Raw genomic sequence first — 888 nt, 5'->3', positions numbered from 1 at the left:
CTTTCTTTCTTTTTATTTATCAGATTATAAATTGGCCATTTTCTCTTAATCTGAATGAGAAACATAAAATCTGTTCTGTTTTATGATGAGTTAAAAAGTACTTACTTGTCACAGTCAGCTTGGTGCCTTGTCCGAATACCACAGTGATTCAGTTTGTACACATGGCTGTACAAAAATCTCCTGACTCTCACTAATGAGGGGAGTGGAACTGAAACATCCTGTTGTGACCAACTTTCACTGTCAACGTCTCTTCACTTCATCAGTCTCATTATATTCCAAAACACTAAAAATACTCTTGTCTCTCACAAGAGATTTATTTAATGTCTGTTCTTGTTTTGTTCCAAGTTTACTGATTTTAATTGTTTGATTTTAGTCAGAATTCATAAAATCTGCAGTGAGTCTCTCACTGAGGTTTTTGTCACAGTGTGAATCACTGTGATACAGCTGCAGCAGCAGAGTCATCCCATGTTGCACAGTAATAGACAGCAGAGTCTCCTGTCTCTGTCCGCTTTATGATGAACTGGTAATCTATGTTTGATGAGGATTTAGAGTTGAATCTGTCTGAGGAGAATCCTGATCCAAAGTTGAGAGCACTGTCAGAATGGCGAAATCTCAGAACATACTGAGGAGCTTCACCAGGAACCTGTTTATGCCAGCTGACATAATTGCTATCATATCTCTGAATGTTGCAGTTGAGAATAACTTGTTGTCCTGTAGAAACTGTGTGGACAGCAGGCGTCTGGGTCAGCACTATCACTGCATCAACATCTGTCAACATACAGAGAAAAATACATGAGTCAAAGGTTTGTGTGTGAAAATATGGGCTATAAAAGGACTGAGAAGAATATCTTACATGTTAGAGCAGTGATGAGAGTGCAGAGGGTCCCC

At 39.0% G+C, this 888-nt stretch overlaps 1 gene segment (V, D, J or C); it reads right to left on the bottom strand.

Annotated features, from left to right (window-relative positions):
* Positions 1–45: 45 nt before the first annotated feature.
* Positions 46–888, bottom strand: part of LOC126406150 (Ig kappa chain V-VI region NQ2-6.1-like) — an 11,117-nt gene continuing 10,274 nt past the window's right edge. The window contains 3 exon segments of the V gene segment in view: positions 46–50; positions 106–139; positions 443–643. Of these exon segments, the coding sequence occupies positions 46–50; positions 106–139; positions 443–643 (240 nt within the window).

The sequence above is a fragment of the Epinephelus moara genome, chromosome 18 (assembly GCF_006386435.1).
Source record: "Epinephelus moara isolate mb chromosome 18, YSFRI_EMoa_1.0, whole genome shotgun sequence".
Classification (NCBI taxonomy): domain Eukaryota; kingdom Metazoa; phylum Chordata; class Actinopteri; order Perciformes; family Serranidae; genus Epinephelus; species Epinephelus moara.
This window is presented reverse-complemented; position numbering and strand designations above follow the sequence as displayed.